Source organism: Siniperca chuatsi, linkage group LG4 (genome assembly GCF_020085105.1).
Source record: "Siniperca chuatsi isolate FFG_IHB_CAS linkage group LG4, ASM2008510v1, whole genome shotgun sequence".
In the NCBI taxonomy this organism is placed as follows: domain Eukaryota; kingdom Metazoa; phylum Chordata; class Actinopteri; order Centrarchiformes; family Sinipercidae; genus Siniperca; species Siniperca chuatsi.
The window spans coordinates 16,601,460-16,620,999 of record NC_058045.1 but is presented as its reverse complement, the minus strand read 5'-3'; the positions used below and the strand labels follow the sequence as shown (position 1 = coordinate 16,620,999).

The window sequence follows — 19,540 nt, the reverse complement described above, 5'->3', positions numbered from 1 at the left end:
GAAGGTACATTCATTCTGTGGCCCGTAATTAGATCTGCCGGGAGAACTCGCAGCACAAATCCGTGCTCCTCGGATGCGTCGCGCTTTGCATTATAAATGCTGCATGTGTGAAAACAAAGGTGTGTGAGAATTGGCTCATGTAGTTAAAAGTGGATGAGCTTGAAAGCCTTTTATCTCATTCACACCTCCAATGCATGTTTCTGTGAGTTGTGATCTGTTTTCATTGTATTTTTTTCTGTGTGCCCTTTAGCTTGTATTAATTAGCTGTCATGTTCTGTACAATGCTGCCTACTAACTAGGCTTGGCAACAAGAAATATTAGATTAATTGAAACAACAACAACAACAAATCAGCCCCCCATTAGCGGATTTCACATTCAGATCAATTGGACACTGAGGTTCCGGTCTCATTACTCCAGCTGGTCAAACATTATTTTGTGTGTTGGTGCTGAATCTGATGCTCAGGGATAAAGCAGACTGTCGGCTCTCCCTCCCTTTCTGCACAGAAAGGTTGAGAAACACAGTTGGCACCAGCAGAGTCTGGAGTAAAATGCAGAGGCTGAGTGTCCCCAGGGTGTCTCCACACACACAGCCACTTCCTTTCTCCTCCACACATACTCTCAGGCCTCAGGCGTACCTGCCATCATACTTTCTTTCTTCCTGTGTGTCCCTGATCCATTTTTATATAGCGTCAAAGAAACAGTTCTTTTCACGTTCAGCTCGCTGTCACAGAGTAGTAAACATGGGTGAAAACATGCTGCTGTTAACTAAGTGATTTAAGAGTGTGAGCTTCTACACCGGCACCCTGCTCAGTTTAATGTCAGGTTGACTCGCTTGACAGCCAACCACTGGCAAGTGAAGCACTGGACAGTCTAAAAGGGCTGCTCTCTCAAACACTTATCTGAGACTGACAGCATACGTAGGCATGGGCTGTACTGCTATACTGACTCAATGTTGCCCCCTACTGATGGAGAATAAGTCAAGCTCTTTACTGATACTGAGGAAGACCAAAAAACTGCATGAAAATACAGTAGAGATTCACTAGTGCATTAAAAAGACTGAAGAAATCTAGTTAATTTCAGTAAGAGACACTTTTTAAAAAAAGACAATCTTTGTATTTTGATCTTTATTCACTCCCCATCTCTTCTGTTCTACTGCAGCTTTAATCCGTCATGAATAAACAAATACAGACGAGACCTTGCCTTCATATATTACCTCTGAACAAACAAAAGCTGCGCTACAACAGATATCACATTTCAAAAAGAAAGAGACAGAGACTCAGACGCACACCAAAACAGCAGAAGAGAAGGTTGTGACAAGGTTACTGGATGACAGGAGAAAGTGCGATTCAAGATGCACTGAAGTCTGGTCTAACAGAAACAGCTGGAGGGGGAGGGAAAGCAGAATGGATTGAACTATGGCAGACCAGACATCAGGCCAGAGGAGGAGAGCAACAAAGCAGCAGACCTCCTATGGAAAATGAAGATGATGACCGGTTAAAGTGATGGGGCACAGTGGGGCAGGGTGAGATGGCTGTGCAGTACAAAGTGTGAGACAGGAGGGCTGTGAGATGTCCTCAGCTTTGGACACAGGTGACAACATCCTCCACAACCGCTGTGGAGGCAGATACGCACCAGAAAAAGGCTGAGTGCCTTGAGACAGCCTGGGGATAAGAAGCACTGTGGAACAGAAATAAATAAAAAAAACACTGCAGCTCATTTGAAGAAACTTATTTTCTTCTGTGTTGAGGATCCCTGTGTATGGTTTGATACATTGATCTTAAAAGGGGTCAGTTCACCCAAATTACAAAAAACAAAAAAAAATTTATATATATATTCATTCTCTCTTAAGTCTTAACTTAGTGGTATCTTGACACGCAGACAATTGTGATTTTTAATGCACTGAGCACCAAAAATTTAATTCCATTCAACTTCATTGTGTTGGGGGAAGTGGCAGAAATCTCAGAGACAGATGTAGTGGTAAAACAATCAAAAGACAATGAATCGCCAACAATTAATCATTTCATCCATTGTCGGGTATCCTTTACCAAAAATGGCAAAAATGCCATTCTCTGATTTTCTAATGAGCATGTGCTACTTTTCGGTTTAAAAATCTGTCTGAAAAACCTTGGTTTTGGATTGCTGTTTGTACAAAACAAGTGATTAAAAAGATGTTACCTTGGCCTCTGGGAAATTATAAAGAGCTTTTTTCACTCTTTTGACATTTTAAAATCAACTTAACGGTTAATCAAAAATGAAAACAATCATTAGTAGCAGCTATAGACATCTCAAAACCAAATCTATCTGCATAGCCAGATACCACTGGACAAAATGTCTCTATTTTTGCAATTTGGGTGAACTTACCCTTTATGCTCTGACCTTCAATAGGAAGATCCCTTTGTCCTGCAATGATGTGACACACTGCTCGACGCAGACACCCAAACTGATCGACGATACCTCACAGTACTATGAATGGTCCCTGATAGTGTACACTGTAACCTCAATACACCCAAAAACAAAAACCCTCAAGTATTCACAACATACTCTACACACACTCACAGATATATTTGCCGTATGATTGATTTTTTTTTTTTTTTTTAATTTATATATATATATATATATATGAGGTATAGTCTTTGTCTAGTCTACTGCATACAGCATGGTAAATAAAACCACCCTCTCAGCAGTGAAGTACGTGCACAGGAATGACAGACAGGGGCTTTGAAATGCACAGACCTTCCACAGTTTTCTCATCAGCAAAGAGGAAGCTCAGGGAGGGAAAAAGAAGTGAAGGAAAGAAAGTCTTCGGACTATCTACAAGCAAAAACAGCAAACAGAAGGTAAACATAGGCGTAGTGATGAGCGTGGGAGTCTTGGACTCAGACATATCATAGCTTAAAGAGCCGCAGCTTGGGTATCCTCGCGAGTTGGGATGAAGAGACCACACATTCGCTTTGCTGCATTCGAGTCTGTCGAAACAAAAATAAAAATTAACTGCAGCCAACGTTAGACTGACAGGTACAAAAACAAATCACTGTGATGTGAGTCTTCTTCACTGCGTACATAAAGACAAAATTCAAAACCCATACACCAAATAAAGCTTTGTAAATTGCACTCTGATGTGGCACGAGTCCCAGGCCCCCCGTCATTTGGGATATTTACATTCAGTAGTTCAGTCCAGGATGGAGCAAAGATAGAAAAAGACACACGAGTTCTTACAAAGCAGAACTAAATGAGATTTCATTTTCGATTACAGAGACAAACAGAGCCCCGGTTGTATCTGATGTGCGATTCTGGCAGTCTTGCTTGTTTTGGAATAGCTGCGAGTTCACCCGGGTTTTGCTGCTTTCCGAGACGTCCACAGTAACAGCCATCGCCTGCCCCCTGCTGTGCAGTCAGTCCTGTTACAGTGGAACCTTCCTCTCCGAACTGTAGTGTTTGTGGTTCTGCTTGACAAAACAGAGAGACCCAGACCCCTGTCTATGGCCAGCGTGGGCCTGGTTCTTGGTCCAAGGAGTCTGGTGGGTTTCTATTGCCTCTTTAGTCCGGACGGCTCTTAGCGCAGTTTGAGCTTGAAGGCGGAGATCTCCATGGGATCCAGGCTGATGGTGGAGTCGTTGGCCAGAGGCATGCTGGAGTGCATCAGAGTCAGGGACATGGGCTGGAGCAGCTGCAGGTCCAGGTTCTTGAACAGTCCTGATACACTGAGCTGCAGAGAGAGAGAAGGCCAGGGGCGTTAGAAACACAACAAGCTGGTGCAAATATGGGGACAAGGAAATTTCAAGTTTAGCTTACAGCAGGTAGAAAATAAATCCAGTGGTGGAAGAAGTATTCAGATCAGTGACACACTTTGAAAAAACACACCATTACAATCAAAAATCCTGCATTCAAAGTTTCCCTTAAGTAAAAGTACAGAAGTATTAGCAACAAAATGTACTTTAAGTATCAACAGTAAAAGTACTCATTACGCAGAACGGCCCCCGACAGTGTTATATTATTATTGGTGCGTTAATATTTAAGCAGCACTTTATTGTAGATAGTCACGGTGGAGCTCATTTAAACTGCTTTATATACTGTTTAACCTGTAATGAAGGTATCATACTTTTTGCATGTAAAATATTAATCTGAAAACTAACAGCTATAGCTGTCAGATAAATGGAGTGGAGTAAAAAAAATACAATCATTCCTTCTGAAATGTAGTGGAGTAGAAGCATATTAAAGTAGCATAGAACAGATATATTTTAGTGAAAGTACCTGACAAAATATGTACATTTACACACACACACACACACACACACACACACACACACACACACACACACACAGCCAAACAAAATTCTGCTCATGCAAACAGTGGAAAATAGAACAGACTTTTTTTCCCCTTTTGTTTTAGCATGTGTGTGTGCGTGTGTGCATGCATGCGTGCGATTCTACCCTGACCTGTCCTTGTGTGGTGGTGCAGTTGAAGCCCAGGTTCTGAGCCTCCAGGCCACAGTCCAGTGCCAGACGGTGAAGAATCAAGGCAGTGTACGGAGACGGAGAGTGGGGGTCCTGCTGCTCACACATACACAGAATCACCACAGGAGACACATGTCAGTTTCAAAGTCAATGCGCAGAATATCTAAAAATCAAAGTTAGCGTGTGTTTTTCCGTCTTGTCACCTGGCTCTGGATGCTGCGCAGGTTCAGCAGGTGGAAGTCACAGGGCAGGATGTACTTGAGAGGGGCGAAGGTTTGCAGAGGAGGGATGCCACGTCTCTTGGGTAGGACGGGCAGCGCCAAGACCTCGTGGTTCAGGAACGCGTTGGTCATGTGACTGAGTATAGACGGGAAGCTATTTGTTGCACTGTCCATCTATAGGAGGGCAGAGACAGATTTAAGCCAGAGTGATAAATGACAGTGTAACTATTACAACACCAATGACTCACCTCTAGAGTCGTTCTTTTGCTATTACTGCACAACATGAGGAATAGGCTCTAATTATTATTTTTTGAGTACGACGTATATTTCTAACTCTAGTCCAGACAGACACGGTACTAATCAATCTATATTGGGTTTGTTACAGCCACGGCACCGTGATGTCATTTTTAAATTAACAGCATTACAGTGTTTCAAACATGTTTGATGTTTTGTGGCCGGCCGGAGCAACTCCATAACAAGTACCATTTGCAGTTTCACCACAGAGCTGGATGATGAAACTGCAACCGATGCCTGCCATTCTCTGCCAATGTGTATTCATTTAGTTGATAAACGACATAATTTGTTACTTTCAATGGCGCTGTCGTAAAGATGGACCAGTTTCGCTACGGCTATGTGGTGGAGGAAAGCAAAAAATAGGAACTGGAGCTACAGCACAGACTATGATGGGGGCTAACAAGCATCCTCACTGTTGCCAAGGCAACATTACCTCTTGAAATCCATTACTCAAGATTTTGGAGAGGAAAGAATGAAACAAGGAGGAGAGCTTGGCAATGAAGCCATCATGCTGAAGGTAATGGAGTGGAAGAAGAAGAAAAGGAAAACAAAGTTAGAGAGGATAACAAAGAGACAGATGGAGTGGTAATGAGTACTGAAAAAAAGTTGTTAATGAACACACAATGAAGGACACAACATTATTATATTCCACCCACAGCCTTGCACAGAGGTTATAGAGTGTCATTCAGCACCGCAGAGTCAGATATGGTGTGCTGGGATTTCAAGAGCCTTCGCTGTCATCTTACTGACCTTGTTGCCCGTAGATCTCCTCTCCAGCAGCAGTCGGAAGCGGTTGGCCGTCTTCTTGTTGTCCTTCAGGCCCTGACCCAGCCCACGATTATCATCCTGCATCAGCCGCCGGTCCATAATCACTTCAAGCTGGCCTGAGGGACGAAGAGGAGCAAGGACAACAGCTTTAATACAAAGCCTGTGTATTGGACTTTCAGACATCAGTCGATGAAGACAAACAGTTTGAGCTATCCGTCATTTACAAACGTCTCCATTATTCACGTAACGATGATAAAAGGATTAGCTCAGTACATTAACGTGAGAGTATGAACTGTTTTGCTCTCTGAAAACCTCTTGAGGGAGAAGAGGGAAAGATAAGTGCTTCAATACTATTCCATAAAAGGTTGGATATATTAAACAAAGAAAAAGAGAGAGTGCATTTCAGGGATAACTTAGATTTTAAAAAGAAAATTAAATAAAAGAAAAATGACACATTAAAAAAAAAAAAAAAAAAAAAAAAAAAAGCGTAATAAAATACAGACCACTCTCCAGGCTGCTGACACCCAGAGACTGAGCTGTGTGCAGCGTGAGGCGGTGATTGCTGTCCTGGATGTACGCCTGGCTGGGCATGGGATAGAAGTTAGCCTGCAGGGGAAGCTTTAGGTGGTGGTGACGAGGCTGCATCTACAAGAAGAGATCAAACACAGACTGACACGATATGTCAAACTTACAGCGCGAGCAAAGATGTGAAATCAGCATTATCGTCTTTATCAGGTCGGGGATAGTTCACTTGATGCCACTGCATTCAGTTTCAAAAAAGGTCATCAACTAATCAACATCCACATAATCAGAGATACATATCGTTATATTCTGATAGTTTACAAGGAAAGTTATTCTTCTCTTTTGCCGAGGGTGGGACTGACCTGGAAGCCATTGAGATCTGTGTAGAACTCATCTCCACTCTGGATGTCAGTGACCAGACGCATTGCCAGCTCCTTATTGGTCTGATCTCTGATGTCCACCATGGTGGTGATGTCTATAGACAACCCATCCACCCCTGAAAATACAGAACCAGAGAGAACCAAACTCAGGCCACAGAGGGAAGTGAACAGAAAGATTTGATCTATAAATGCGGGACAAATGCTATTTTGCAAATAGTATTTTGCATTTGCCTGCTTAAAGTAAAAAAAAATAAATAAAAAATAGGCAGCTGACAGGAAGAAAGTACCTAATTTAATTGTAAATTGTCATTTTGTCAAACATATTGGCCCTTGTTGTATTGTACCTGTATCTGGTGCCTTTAAATAAACATAAAAAGCTTTTGTAAAAGCCATTTGAACTGATTCCATTGTGCAGTTTTGTGTGTTTGTTACCTGGCACATTGTGTATACGAATGGACTGCTGAAAATGTTGGTAGTGTGCCACCACCTCCGAGAAAAGAGGCCCCTCCACTACGCGCACCACAGGTGGTTCTTTCTGGTTGTAGGGCTGAAAGCAGGAAGAGAGAAAGTGGAGTCATGAACAGAATAACTGCTGAAAATGGGAGAGGAAGAATGATTGAGAGAGAAGTAGAAGGAGCCCCCAGCGGAATAAGTGACTAGGTACAGTATGGCAGCTAAGCCTTTACACTCTGTCTTTAAAAGATATAAATAAATAAATCAACAAAAGATGAAGCAGCACCCAGTCTGCCTCGCTTCCTTCCCCAAGCTCCCCAGCATGATACAACACAACAATACACAAGGGAGCCCCTAACGAAGCCTTTTGAGAGGCAATCTGAGATACAACAACTGAGAGAATACCTTTGCTTTTCCATCGGGTAGGAAGAGGTAAGCTCCACTTTTGTCTTTAGAGGGGCGAGTGCCGTAGACCATGAACTGCATCTGAACCTTCACTTCCTGAGGATCATCCTTGCGCTTGATACTCTGCAGATGAAAAAGCCACAAAGAGGAAGACAGTGCAGAATAAAATAAAACAGAATTAGAAAAGTGATGAAAGGATGTTTGAGTAGCAACATGACATGTCGTGTTCACTTGTGGGTTTTTTTTCAAAGTTAAAACAGATGAGCAAATCCTTAATTCAGATATAAAGTCAACAGAAGTAAGAGCCGACAAAACACAAACCTCCAGCAGGCCGGTGGTTCCAGAAAAACCCAGTGTGAGAGACTGGCTGCTGATGTAGAAGGTCTGAGGGTCGGACTGCTGAGAGCGGACGGGAAGTGGGTCCGCGGCTCGAGCAGTGGCGCCCCGACCGGTCAGCCTGAGCAGGGTGTCAGAGCGGAGCGTCATGGGCGAGTCGGGAGAGTCGTAAAGATGGAACAGAGCCAAACCCAGCGCCGGCAGACGAACCATGAATGTTGCCTGGATGGAGGGTCGAAGAATGGTTGGATATGAATAAATGAAAGCATTCATACACACATACACTCCTTGTTAATCTGAACGGTGAGTGTTGACCATAAGACATTCATTAAAAGTTAAAAGCATTTACACATTCGCAACAATGTGCTGTAATTAAAATATGATGAGCGATGGTGTTAATGAAATGGTTTGTATTTCTCTGTTACATTTAAATTAATTACTTTCTGTGGGTGGAGAGAATTTTATTTGGGTATAGTAAAATTTTATTGTTTTTTTACTACTGCAGATTCAATATGCAATTTGAATGGATTCAATGGGTGTTTTGAGAAGAGAAAGAAAACACATCTGTTCTAGTTCTAACTTGCAGGTAAACATCAAAAGGAAAGAGGAGAAAACTACACACAACTCTGAGGCCTTTTTATTAAAAAATTCTGATCTATTCTGAGTACTTTTAATCTTATTTCCACATTTGGTTATATAAATTATCTTGGCAAATGCTTAAGCAACCAGACACACACACACACACACACACACACACACTTTGTGGGAGCAATGGGCTTTAGTGTCTGGCTCAAGGACCCTTTGACATTTTGAGTCAGGGGTCAAACCATCAACCTTATGACTGTCTCTACCCCCTGAGCTATGGCCGCCTGATTCTATGAGTCAACATTTTGTGACCTGAAGAAGGCAAGACGTGCAGAAACGTGGAATTTAAAATCAAAAGACTTCATCAGAGTTGTGTTTTGGTTTTGTTTTGGGGGGGTTTATGCATACAAATATTGCCAATTTTGGCAATTTATCAGACTTCATGCAGCTCCCTCTGGAGACACATAAGGCTTTAAACAACTTTTTTTAACATATGCAGTAGTGCTCCCCAAAACTTGTAAACAGACTTTGATGTATAAATTGGTGCACTTCCCCTTTAAGAGCTACAATTGACCATTCCCCCAAACATCTCATGTGCATTGCCAGCTAACAACCTGTCTAGACTGGACAAGTTTTAATCATGTTTTTCAGCTGTCCGTCTCACGTCTATCTGATAAACACATAATTTTTCAATTTTTAAATCAGTGCAGCTACCTACACCGGCTCGCTTCACTCACACATGTAACTGTGACGTAAAGTGTCTTTATAGGCTTCAAGTCTATTTTCTTCCAATTTAAGCACGCAACTATAATGACTTTGTACTGAGCTGTCTGTCAAAATGATTGAGTGCGCAGCGGTTCTCTGACTGAACAGATCCAGCATATTTATTTATTTATTATTAATTAATTAATTAATTATTATTATTATTCAACCTTTATTTAACCAGGTGTCTGCACGCTGTGCTAGTGATATGCTAATTTCACTTTGCGGAAACCAGCAGTGCCGAATGAATTTAATCTCTTACCTCAAATACCTCCGCACTCATTTGACTAGCAGAGCTCCACTGAGCACTCAGCTGCACAGGCAGGGTCTGTCCATCCTCAGTGAGCACCCGCACCCTAACCGTGTTGACCAACACAGTCACCACACTCAGCCGCTCCTGCTCGATGGGGTTGAACAGAACCAGGTACCTGGTAGAAAGAGAAGGAAAAAGCAATCAGAAGCAATCAGAAGCTGAGGGAGGAGGCAGAGGAGATGCAAGGGGATGCAGATAATACCTCGGTCCTGCTGGGTCCAGCTCGATTAAAGTGCGCTGAGGCAGAGAGTCTTGAGTGGCACGCCTGTCATCCTACAAAATGAAAAATATATATATAAAAAAAAAAAACACACTGAATACATACACAAGGAACAAAATATGTAAGTTTTTCAAAAGAGATTATTATACAGTGGCAGAAGTGACCCTCCATGTTTACTCTTACCGTCTCCAGGAAGGGCTCCGTTTGGTAAAAGCGATAAAACTCTTTGTTCTTCATGACCAGGAAATGAGCAGCATTGATGATTACTCTCTTCAGACCGATGAGTGAACGCAGTAATCTGGGGAGGAGGAGGAAGAATCAGTGGCTCACTGCAGCAGTCACAGCAGACGGCTTGTTATTTTGCTCCAAAGTTTTGAACGGGCAAGTATGAAATAGCCCAGAGACAGAAGATTATAAAGAGGAGAAACAATTTCTTTTTCATATAAATTACATTTTTAAAGAATTGAATCTATCCAATCCATACTTTCATTTCTTTCCAAACCCTCAGATCCTTACTTGGTGCCGTAGTCAATGACAACATTCTCCTTCGCAGTGCCAGTGATGGCATCGTGATGTTGGAAGAGGCCGACAGACCGCCTCGCATCCACTAGCAGGGCATAATCCGAGACCGGGTAGCGGCCTTCCATGCCAGCATGCCGAGCGTTCGCAACCGCCAGGCTGTAAAGGATCTCTGCCCCCCTGAAAGGACATTGACAATCAGTTAGCATTGAGGAGCCCTTTAAAGTAAGACGTACTAGCTTCATTTAGTATATACTAAAAAGATGTGTTCAAATTATTACGCTATTTTCAGATGACTACTTTTTCTTTGGAAAAAAAAAATTCCTTTGAGCATTTTCATTTCATTTTTAAACTTAAAGAAAGAGTTTACATATGATTTAAATCACGCTATTTGTTCATTTGAACTGTGCCTTTAATTTGTATAAAAGGATCTTGCATCTTGTTTGCAATGCAAACAGGTAGAACTCACTCATATGAACAGCTACAGTATTATTAATACACCACAGGTTGTGGGTGTTAGTTATCAATGAAGTGTGATTAAATCTGCCCCACCTGAGGTGTGACTCTATCACACGGTCCAGGCTCTTGTAAAAGGGCCGAGAGGTGAAATAGCCAGTCCAGTAGTGGTCTTCACGGTCTGCATAGGCAAAGAAATCTCCACTAAGCACTGGGTAGTCTGCGGGTCTGGATCCCTGGGCCACTCCATGTGCTTTGTATACAGCGTTGAAGTAGTCTGTCAGAGTCCCAAACTGAGCCTGGGGGAGCAGCCAGGCAGATGACACATTGTTAAAAAACAAAAAAAACAAAAACACACACTTTACTCAACAACTCACAGCTGAACAGTAAAAAGAAAAGAAAATATCTCATTATTACGCATGCGTATTTCATCTTACAGTACATTTTCTGAACCAAATAGAGTCGCACCAGATTCTTTGTTCTGTCAGCAAGTTAAAATACTACTGCATGATTCATTATCACAAGAAAGATTGTACACTGAGATATTTGGTACGCCAGAAGCTGGGAAGCACAAAAACAATGACAAAGATGCAAAAAACAGATATTTGGCAACACTGTTTGTGACAGATGACAAATTATTTTCTCACTTGTACATGCATCTCTGTGTGAGAATTCATGTAGTCAAACAGCTTCTGGTAGTTGATGTACTGCTGATCCCACTCCAGGGCCTTGTCGTAGCGGAAGTCATCTCCCAGAGGGACAAGAAGTACCTTGCTGCGGTAGAGTTGGGACTTTTTACGGTACTGATCCAGGAGCAGGTTTGCCCTGATTAAGAAAGAGGGAGAGAGGGGAAAACAAGCAAAATCTGAGAGGACACATTTCTTGGCATCCAAACTGTCCTGCTTTACAGATGCCAGTTTTGTAGGAAATCACAACGACCTTGGAAAGAGGAGGATCAAATTAACCCTGGGGGTTTTTCCATTAGCCACTGAAATATGTCCTCTGGAAAGTTCTTTAGGTCCTCTAAAAGACTACAGCACTATCTGCAGTCCATGCCTGCTGCATAGATTGTTGCAGAAATGAGTCCTAAAACCCAGGAATTGAGTTAGCATTTTAGCACTTCCGGTTCCCTCGTCTCGAAGTCAATGGGTTTTTTTTTTTTTTGTTTTTTTTTTTTTAAAGGGTTTTTGGTTAGATGCCTGAAATAAAGGTCTGTGGTAAACGCATTCTTAAGAGATTTTCACGTTTCGTTCTAAGACATAAAATACATCAGTAAATACCTCACTCCTGCATTTTGAAGCTTTTACGTGTCTTAAGAAATGCAGTTGCTAACAAGTGGCTAAATGAGACTACAGAGGTTAGCAGGGACATTAAATGTCATCACGCTGAACGTGAAAACTCATCTACTCACTAGTCCACCTTTACAGCTTTACTCATTGTGTCAACTTTGTGTGATGTATATACATCCGTGGTTTATACTCGCACTCTTGCAAACTATTCTAGGTCACACTAAGAGGAAAGGCTTTTGTAGAAGAGGTAAGTGCGCAAAATCAAATTACAAGTTGGAAGCTTAGTGATGCGACCGCGGTGTAGTACGTTTATAGCCTATGTTAGCTTTTTACTTGTGGCAATCGCATTTACACTTCAAAAATCATAAAAGTAGTGTTAATTTGTGAAGATCATCCCGGTGAACAAAACATGGTGTCATAAACAACTTTTGTTTGCCACAGAGCATATTTTCTGCAATCATCCTAAATCCCCCCCCCCTAAAATTTGTTCTCTAAGACAAAGTCAGGATATACCCACAGTGTCCACTTCCAACCTGTAACATACCCAAAGTAAGAGATAACTAACCTCTCTGCTACATTGGCCTCCACCACAGTTTTTGGTGGCACTTTCCAGGGACAGTTTATCCGACCACCTGGTAACCTCTTGAAATCGAACTGGCAGCAGATCTTCGGGTCGGGCCCACAGGTGTGAGGCACGTCGTAGCTGTAGAATGGCATCATGTGGCAAAAGATGTCTGTGCTCGATCCAGTGTCTGTCAAGGCAGTAAAGTAAAAATCAAAACATTGGCTTGAGGGACATCCATTGTTGGCCACAGCCTCAATAGACTAGAATGAAATACATTAATAAAAAGGCATGTTGTGCTCTGAGTAGGGATGGTATTTGTGATCATAAAACACACCAGTGCTCATAAACTTGTTGGCAATTTAAGTTCACTCCTACAGTGTTCTTTGGGGACTGTCAAAAGTCATTCTGGATAAAGCAGCTAAGCAGTAAATGACATCACTTGTGAATCACAAATGAATCCCCAAAAGAATGATGATATCTAACAGTGTAATATCAGAGGATTTTTCCATTAAGAGCGAAAGGACAGTAAATCTTCAGTAGATGTCCAATTAATTTAAAAATAATAATAAAGATAGTTATTCTGAATCTATTACGCACTGATTGTCCTTCCAAAATGTCCCTCTCACTTGTCATGGCCTTTATAAAAAAAAAAAAAAAAAAAAAAAAAAAAAGGCCACGACAAGTGGCATGACTCATTCTGCAATGAGCTTAACAAAGATGAGTACATGAATCATATGACATCGCTGGCTCTGGTCAACTCACCCCAGGCCTGTCTCCACATAAACTCCAGGCTGCGGGTGGAGGCAAAGTGTTTTTTGATGGAGTAATGGACCCTCTGGATGAGCATGCTGGTCAGGTTGGCCCTTTTCAGCAGATAGGGCATAGTAGCACTGTGACCGAAAGGGTCTACCGCCCACCCACTGCGAGGAGTTACACCTATGACAGCGAGCAGGAAGCAAGTATTTCAGGTTTATGCTCAGATAAAAAGGAAGGCATGCATCTTTTAGGAAATCATTCTCCTCAGCAGGAAGCACAGAGTAGCACAAAGTATTTTATCACCCACTGAGTGAGAGACTACACCTGCTGCATGCAGGATGACAAACTCAGATTTTACCATCAAGCTTTGAGTGGACTGCTATGATTATTCACTTTAAACTTAAATGTAATGGGGCTGAAATTTCAGAGAGACAAGAGCGTTCATTTAACATATAAGCATCACTTGTCTAAACAGAAAAGAAAAGGCTTGAGTAAGGAATCATTTCTGATTGGTTATGTACCTAGATTTCTCTCCAGCCACTGATGTCCTTCAATGAGCTGGTCTATCATGGCAAAGTAGTGAACGTTGGCTTCATCTGTCATCACCCAACCTCCCGTCACGATCTCCAGCTGCCCTCCAAGGATCAGTCTGTTGAACAGAGAGGATTAAGAAAGCAAGGTGAAGATAATCCAGCCCCAAAGAGGGAGTCACATTAATCACATAACAAGCTATTTCTAGAGCACCCACCGTCTGCCAGCAGATACTATCCATTGTGTAAAATACTAATTCTCAGAGTTAGTTAGAAATTAAAGGCAAAACTGTGTGCTTCACTGAGTTGTGACTCACTTGCGCATAGCCTCCTGCTTGTGTATGTCTGCAGTCTCCCACCACTTGGAGAAGAATGAAATCTCAGACCAGATGAACTTCCTGCGAGGATCCTCTGCCAGCTTCACCACCATGTTGTTTAAAATATGTTGCGTCTGGTCTGTGAAGTACTTGTCAAAAGTCTTGATCCAACCTAACAAGACAAGAAGATAAAGATGAGTATTTTGCACAACAGTTGGCAAACAGACAATACAAACAATACACCTCTACATACCCCCATCTAGCCGCCTGATGCAAAGACAAGACTACAAGGCTGCTAAGAGACTCAACGCTGTGGAAGAAGTGCTGCAACGGATAAAAAATAAAACTCATATTTTATTCAAGTACAGCTGTTCCCTTCAGAAAGCTATTTAACAGAGTGGGTTCAAAGAAAGTGACTAAAAAGCACTTTCTATGCACTTTTCGTGTTCAATAGTGTAGACTGCCATTGCCTATAAATAGCCTGTCAGATATTTATCTCACATATTGGAGGCCAATATATTTTATAGAGATCAAAGTTCCACATCATCGTAAGCAATGGCACTGAAATGGTGATAGTTAAGTGAACCAGAGCTCGTAAACAGTTGTGAGGGGCAGGACTATTTAGTGCAGTCTAACATTGTGTTACTCATTGTTTGTCCTGCTTACCTGTAGTTTACTAAAACCCTTAAAATCCCTTCTATGCATTTAGAGGAATGAGCCTTTTACCAGTAAACCTGCTGTCACAAGTCTTCAGTGTGAGCTGAACCATCTGCTAACCCTGGACACTGAATGCTGCATAAAAAATTACTAAAGTAAACTTTGCAGCAGAGTTTAATTGAATGCAGCTCCAAATGAAGCCTGTTCCCATTGTTGATGGACCAAAATTGCAGGTCTCTGCAGCCTGTCAACATATCAATAACTATCAAGTTAGCAAGCATGTGGCAGGCTGGTAAACAAGTTTAATGGAAATGTCAGTCTAAAATAAAATCTCAGTTTTCCAATGCAAATATCTGTCTAATTCCATTGTTTGTGGCTACGCCGTCAATCATTTCAGCATTATGCTAATAATAATAATAATAATAATAATAATAATAATAATAATAATAATAATAATAATAATGAGAAAGAATTAATCAAATTTTGTAAGATTTCCTGCATCCCTATCACTAGTCTCCCACTCAGGTAAGACCTCACAGTAGCTGGCTTATCTATAGACAAGATATGCTATAGGCTGTGTATTAAGATTCAGTTTGATCAGGAAGACTTTTAGGCTAGCACTGAGACATGTACAACGTTCAACAAAGTTTTTCTGTGTGTGTTATGCCCTCTCACCTGGATCATTGTGGGAGTGGGGGACCACAAACACTTGCAGCGGTTCATTGTCCCACTCTTCAGGTTCATAAGTAATGTCAAAGCCCTGTTTCCATACGCCGCCATCGGGGTTGTCAAACTTGAGGAGGGAGTACACATCCAGCATCTAAAAATCAAACACAAACTCATCATTTTGCTTGCTAGACACGCTCCAAAAATAAGTACGCAATAAGATCTACAATATAGATGATAATGTTTTGGCCAATTAGCTACTTAACATTTCATCTAAGGGAAAAACTAGTAGTATAGTAAGCTCACCTGAACGTCTGCTTGACCACGGCTGCCTACAGCAAATTGGCAATCCTGGGGCTTGACAGCGAGGAAAGTGGGGCGGCCATCAAAGGGAAGGACCCAAGAACCATTGGCACTTCTGAATGGCAGGTGGCCGCTGGGAGAGACAGCTCCTGTGTCTGTGAGCTCCATCACAGAGTCCTTTATGTGGCTGATGATTTGGTGGTTTTCCTCCAGGAGCTGCTCCAGCTGCTCTATCCGGTTCTGCAGAACAGAGATTTGGCTCTAAAACACACACAAAAATAATAAATCACACAGCTGTGTAACATCATAAAACATCTGTTAGCCAAACCCACATTCTTCTTCTCTGCTACAGTGAACAAACTTCAGTTTTAAGACAAACCTTCTGATTCAGCCAAGGTAACAAATAGCAGTATGAGATCAATCAGCCCTAAAGATTTCTACACAACAATAGGTACATGATTGCACATGTCTATGTACAAAAAAAAGCACATAAATTAAGCCTTGTGCTAACGTGTGGTGTATCACAACAAAACATGCAAAAAGAAGAACTGCAACAAAAATAAATAAGGGGTTTTCACACAAGATATGCACCACCACTACAGCAATTATTCTTACCCGTGGAAAGTTCCCGCCATTCTGTCGCCTTGCAGGGTCATGTTGGACTCGATCCAACATCAGATACAGCGAGAATACAGCCACACAAAATATGGCCCCTCCACACACCGTCACCTGCTTCCTGAGCTTCATCCTCCTCTGGAGCGGTCTTCTTTCCGAAGTTTAAATTTTAAAAATGACCTTGACTGTGGTGGTTTTTTTTTCAGCACAGAGAAAAAAAGTCCTTGAAAACCGGAATGCTATCCTTCACAGTGCAGGAAAAAAATGATGGAAAGTAACCAGCTACACCAGTATTAATGGTTCAGTTCAACTCCTGCGATGCCTCCAGCCTCCACTCACCATACTGGAGATCACATAAGGGGGCTACAGCAGTGGTAGCAGTGTACAAGGGTTCCTGATCAGCAATAGCTGGCAAGCAGTCTGTCAGCTCTGGCCAAACCACAGCCACCGGTGGGCTCCTTCAAAGTAGCCCTTGTGCTCAACCATCCAAACTGATGAGACTGCAGGAAAAGAAAAAAAGAAGCGCCACACAGAAGGGGCTTAAACAGGGAGCCTAGTGTCCCTGCAGCATGATGTGTGTCGCTGTGGGCCTGCTCTCCTGGTCCAGTCCCCACTCCCACAGCACAGTCTAATCCTCCAGTACGACCAACCTTTTGCTTAGTTGGCCTCCAATGCCATAACAGTTTGCACACTAGGTTGAGGCAGTGCAAAGAAACAGCAGCAGCTTTTTAATCAAGCCTCAACACTGCTCGAAGGATCTCCAGGAATGAAAATGAGACAAATGTCATTCTTCTCTCAGCAGCATAGTGACAGCACATCTACTGTGGCAGCATGAGCAGTGCGTCTGTCCTTGATCACAAGTGCCAAGTTGAAATCACATCAGAGGGTCTTCTTCAGCTGTTAGGAAAATTTTAGATTAATGGAGCATGCAGAAATGTATGAATACAAATGAATATGTATTCAGGATTCCAGAGAGAGACTGTCACTGACAAGAAGCACAAGTGAAAGGAAGAGATACTTTTTTTGATCTGACAAGTAAAGTAAACTGGGGAAAGAAAATACAAAATAAATTCAAGCTGAGCACAGTGGTCTGTGTTGACTCACAAAGCTAATAGGTGTTTCTGTTTCCCTCTGTGTGCAAATCCAACACGATCATAATCCGCTCACTTCTGCTGGGACTACCTCAGCATTACCACAGAGAGTTGGGATAATAACCTGGCACTTACATTTGCTTAGACTGACTGAAGAAAATAGCCCCGCTGTCAGCAGGAAGGCGATAATTTCTTAGATCATCTGATAAATATATCCAAAATGAAAGGCTTTGTTAGTTGGGGTGCCTGATTACTAACAACTACAGCTTTTCATTTATGTGACTGAATGTAACGTTAAATGCACCACAGATCCCAAACTGATCACATGATGGCATATTAGCATCAGGGAAACATTCCTCAGTATTCACAATCTCGTATGTAAACTGTCAAATTCATCTTCGGGTTATTGACTCAGGGGTGGCAGCTAGCCAAGCAACATTGCGTTTTGCCTCAAACTTAAGAACACTAAAATACCTGTATTTGGACATTATCATGTGAAAGTCAGATACACGGCAGCTAGTTAACGCATGTAGCTGGTTAACCCATTAGCCGCATTAACGTACTCTGCCAAACTTTAACGTTAATAATAACGGTTAACTAGATATCTCGAATATGCAGCTAAACAAGCTAGCGCTAGCTACCAGATGTTCCATTAAGTTGTTAAGTAACCACATCAACTAGACTGGTTTGTGAGCTAGCTTCAAGAGTCGGACAACGTTTAATTTTAAGGACTGTCTTTTAACTTACTGACAAATGTAGGTGAACAGCAGTCTTTCACAGCTGTCTTTCTGCATCCGTGAAAAGCCTGTGCCGCACGGCAGATCGATGTCTAATGTTACAAACGATAGCAAGTATCGGCTTGATAACATCAAGACAATACGTGACTGATAATTCCTGGCTAACCATTCACTTTCCATCTAAACCTCGGCTAACATTCGTGTACGACCTTGGGACCCCGTCTCGTTGTGAACAAAATGATCAAATCTGACGTTGCCCATCAAGGGAGACTGTAGCGCCCAGCAGCGAGCGTGCTTTTAGCTCCAGGCTGACAGATTACCAGCTGAAGCAGCTAGCCTAGCAGCTAACACCACTGAGCTGCTGCAAAGGCTTATGGGAAGAGGGGAGCTGCACACGAGTCGATGATTGGCCAACAGCTTCAGCAGATTGTAAAATAAATGCAGCAACCTTTCGTTTCTCGACTAATAAATGCATGGGGTAAATGTGATTGTCTGCAATGCAACATAAGTTTATAAATGACTGAATTATATACAGATTTAACGCACAGGGTGATTGCAATCAGCCGGAGTATCAGCCATGTGTTGGCTCATGAAACAGATAACAGCATAATTACAAAAACACAGTGAGTATAAAATAGATTTGCTAACAACACATTAAACAAGCAGATCCAACCACTTGTAGTCACACAGGCGATGTACTTATACCAGGAGTGGACACAACCCTGAGCTTATGTCTAATGACAAAGTTACCTATAATAGTTATTGCTAATTGCTTATTGTAATATTTAAAACAATCCACTCGGAAGTTCAGAGACAAAATAGCGTCAGTAATGATATATATTAAGGTTAATACAAGGGCTATGAATCTACAAAAGAAACAGTCCCTTCGAACTTACAGTGAAGTCTGTGAATTATCCTGAATAAATAGTACGTTGTGTCTGGAAAGACACTGAAAACTTTCATCACTGATCAAAAAGGTGTATGTGTGTGGCTGTTGTTTTAAGTGCAGAATTATCTATGTCTATGAGGAAGAAGAATCACATAGCTCACTACTGTGTGGGCTGTACCCGTAATAATAGGTCACAACTGCATCTAGTTTGATCATCTGCTCTGATAGTAGACAGAGTCCAAAATAGGCTACAGAAGTCAACATGGGACATAACATATATGTCCTAGTAAGGCCAGTGTACTACTCTACTTTTTCTTGCTACTAGGCTAAAAGCAAGAAAGCCACACAGAATAACTTGATTTGAAACCCTAAAAAACAGATATATACAAGCTCTGCTAACAAGTCTAAACTTTCTCAAAAACCAGCCAACTAGCAT

The 19,540-nt window shown here is 41.9% G+C and overlaps 1 protein-coding gene across 3 annotated transcripts; it reads right to left on the bottom strand.

Annotated features, from left to right (window-relative positions):
• Positions 1-1,109: 1,109 nt before the first annotated feature.
• Positions 1,110-18,573, bottom strand: man2a2 (mannosidase, alpha, class 2A, member 2). Of its 3 annotated transcripts, XM_044194920.1 has the most exons (24): positions 18,226-18,573; positions 16,388-17,284; positions 15,776-16,033; positions 15,479-15,623; positions 14,147-14,318; positions 13,821-13,948; positions 13,306-13,479; positions 12,544-12,730; positions 11,337-11,514; positions 10,786-10,988; positions 10,231-10,413; positions 9,898-10,012; positions 9,697-9,767; positions 9,444-9,609; positions 7,820-8,056; positions 7,499-7,621; positions 7,073-7,187; positions 6,623-6,756; positions 6,242-6,383; positions 5,721-5,854; positions 5,404-5,481; positions 4,659-4,850; positions 4,438-4,551; positions 1,110-3,706 (listed from the first exon to the last, which is right to left on the bottom strand). In XM_044194920.1, the coding sequence occupies exons 2-24, from the start codon at positions 16,517-16,519 to the stop codon at positions 3,554-3,556; spliced, it is 3,534 nt and encodes a 1,177-aa protein (XP_044050855.1). In that variant the 5' UTR covers positions 16,520-17,284; positions 18,226-18,573; the 3' UTR covers positions 1,110-3,553. The 3 variants fall into 3 exon arrangements, with proteins under 3 accessions (XP_044050855.1, XP_044050853.1, XP_044050854.1); XM_044194918.1 differs by lacking the exon at positions 5,404-5,481 and having other exon boundaries at positions 18,226-18,571; XM_044194919.1 differs by lacking the exons at positions 5,404-5,481; positions 18,226-18,573 and adding an exon at positions 17,492-18,126.
• Positions 18,574-19,540: the final 967 nt, after the last annotated feature.

Bases quoted from the DNA above. Each gene is read 5' to 3' on its own strand.
- man2a2 (XM_044194920.1), bottom strand. From the start codon at position 16,519: ATGAAGCTCAGGAAGCAGGTGACGGTGTGTGGAGGGGCCATATTTTGT. The intron at 14,319-15,478 runs GTGAGAGGGCAT...TTGTCTTGTTAG, and splicing joins CCACTCCCACAATGATCCAG to GTTGGATCAAGACTTTTGAC. The intron at 4,552-4,658 runs GTGACAAGACGG...ATGTGTGAGCAG, and splicing joins TGCGCAGCATCCAGAGCCAG to CAGGACCCCCACTCTCCGTC.